The following is a 2,367-nucleotide window of genomic DNA, read 5'->3' on the forward strand; positions in this document are numbered from 1 at the left end:
GCAACGCTTGCGATTCGCTGAGTCTCGGGTGGGGCCGGAGCAAGTATGCCCGGGACGCAGGGGCTGCCCGTCGGGCAATGCACTCGGGCCGCGCGCGCCAGCTCCTCCCTCCAGGGCCGGCGCTGGCGAGGCTCGCGCGGCCGGCGGGGAAGCGGCGCGTTCCGGGGGGCGTCAGGCGGCCGCGCGGCACGCGATCAGCTGGCGGAGGCTCCTGCGAAAGCTGTCGTCCAGGAAGGCGTAGAGGAAGGGGTTGAAGCAGCTGTTGGCGTAGCTCAGGCTGGTGATGACGTAGGAGATGGCGATGACCAGCGGCGTCTGCGGGAGGTCGGTGGTGAGCGCCACCACGGTGCCCAGGTGGTAGGGCGTCCAGCAGAGGAGGCACACGGCCAGGATGGCCACCACCAGGAGGGTCACCCGCTTCTTGGCGCGCTCCAGGGCCTTGGCGTGGCTGTCCAGCCGCATGGCGCGCAGCCGGCACAGCAGACGGGTGTAGAGGGCGCAGATGGCGGACACCGGGACGGCGAAGCCCAGCACCAGCGTGTAGAGGCGGCTCGCCCGCCACCAGAAGGCCTCGGGCTGCGGGAAGACCAGCACGCACTGGCGCCGGCCCTGCTCGTCGTCGAGCCGGGCGAAGACGGCGAAGGGCAGCACCACCAGCGTGACCAGCGCCCACACCGCCAGGCTCACCGCGCGCGCGGCGCCGTAGGTGCGGCCGGCCACGCGGCGCGACTCGGCGGTGGCCAGCACCACCAGGTAGCGGTCGGCGCTCATGACCGTGAGGAAGTAGAGGCTGGAGAAGGTGTTGTACTGGTCGATGGCCACGATGAGTTTGCACATGAGCTCCCCGAAGGGCCACCGCCGCAGCAGGAAGTCGGCGATGTTGACCGGCAGCACCAGCGTGAAGAGCTCGTCCGCGATGGCCAGGTTGAGGATGAACAGGTTGGTGACCGTCTTCATGCGAGGCGCCCGCAGCAGCACGTACAGCACTGCCGAGTTGCCCGCCAGCCCCACGACGCAGATCACCGCGTAGACGACCGGCACGGCCACGGCCAGCGTCGCGGGCAGCGGCACCGGACTCGACGCGTTGGCGCAGCCCGGCGCGGGGTCGGGGCAGGACGCGCGGGCGGGCCGGGGCTCCGAGGACGAGGTGTTGGGCATCTCGGCGAGCGCAGGCGAGCGGGCGACCCGCGTCCTCCACGGCCCCGCGGGGCTCAACGGTCCTCAAGCCCCGGTCCTCCTCGGGGCCGGCGCCAGGACGCTCGCTTCCGCGCGCCCAGCCCCTCTCGGGTGTTTCTGGGGGAGGGACGTCCCCGGCCACCCTGCAGCCCGCTGTCGCCGCGGACTCCCGGGGCTGGAAAGCAGAATTGAAAGCGCAGGTTAGGCTGGTCGACGAGTAGCTTCAGGCAGCGGAGGGGTCCCGGGGAAGGGGGGCGAGCGGCGCCCCAAGCCTCCAGCACGCGAGCGCTCTCCGCTACCTGTTGGAATTTCATTTCAACCAGTTGAAGACACCAAGAGAAGTGCCAGAGAGAGGAGTCCTTCTCCTTACAGGGAGAATGCAGACCCTGCTCCTCACTCTTAGGACATCCCTGGCCGACCCGAGTCCCCACCGAATTCCACCGTGGCAAGCTTCGGTCCCCCTACGTTCCGCGCGCCCTCGGTATCAGCTAGCTCAACAGCGATCTTGACCTTACCTGGCGGCCCCCGGTAAAGGGTCTGCCTTTCCTGGAACTGGCAGGAGAGGAGCCCGCCGGCTGTGGGGGCAGCCGGGGCGCCCGCCGGCTGGGCGTCCGTCTCCCCGCGTCTGCCCGGAGTCTTCGGCCCGCGCCCCCGCGGGTCCCTCCCGCGCGCGTGAAAGCGCAGGGATGGCGCAGCCGCAACTGCGCTCCACTGGCCCGACCGCCGCGCCCAACCCCCACTCCAAGGGAAATGGCCTTGGAACTCACGGAAAGCCGCATTCCTCAAAAAGGATGAGATGCTGTTCCTTTCCAGTAGTGTCACCTCCCTCCAGCAAATAAAGGGCTCTCCTATTCAGGAGAAATTTTTAAAAAGAAGAAGAAGTTAGGGTGTTATTGATCTATTTTAAAAACGCAAATAATACAGTTGGGGCTCCCATTCCATGTTTTAAACACCATGCCACAAATGGGCTAATATAATTTGATACTTGAAAAGTACATGCATACTATGTTGCCTTACAGAAGGAAAAAGTGAACGCGATTTTATTTTATTTTTGTTTTCTGACTTTTTTTGTTTTTTTGTTTTTATTTTTGGGGGGGGCGGTTGTTTGGGGTTTTTTGTTTTGTTTTGATTTATTTTGCTTTTAGTTTTGGGGGGGGTTGTACCGGGGTCTCACTCTGTTACCCAGGCAGG

General features: G+C 64.6%; 1 protein-coding gene across 1 annotated transcript; it reads right to left on the bottom strand.

Moving 5' to 3' along the window:
* Positions 1-171: 171 nt before the first annotated feature.
* Positions 172-1,158, bottom strand: NPBWR1 (neuropeptides B and W receptor 1). The gene has a single exon (XM_008067949.1). The coding sequence runs from the start codon at positions 1,156-1,158 to the stop codon at positions 172-174; it is 987 nt and encodes a 328-aa protein (XP_008066140.1).
* Positions 1,159-2,367: the final 1,209 nt, after the last annotated feature.

The sequence above is a fragment of the Carlito syrichta genome, unplaced genomic scaffold (genome assembly GCF_000164805.1).
Source record: "Carlito syrichta isolate Samal-C Ts95f unplaced genomic scaffold, Tarsius_syrichta-2.0.1 Scaffold309828, whole genome shotgun sequence".
In the NCBI taxonomy this organism is placed as follows: Eukaryota; Metazoa; Chordata; class Mammalia; order Primates; family Tarsiidae; genus Carlito; species Carlito syrichta.

Coding starts and splice junctions, on each gene's coding strand:
- NPBWR1 (XM_008067949.1), bottom strand. CDS start 1,158: ATGCCCAACACCTCGTCCTCGGAGCCCCGGCCCGCCCGCGCGTCCTGC.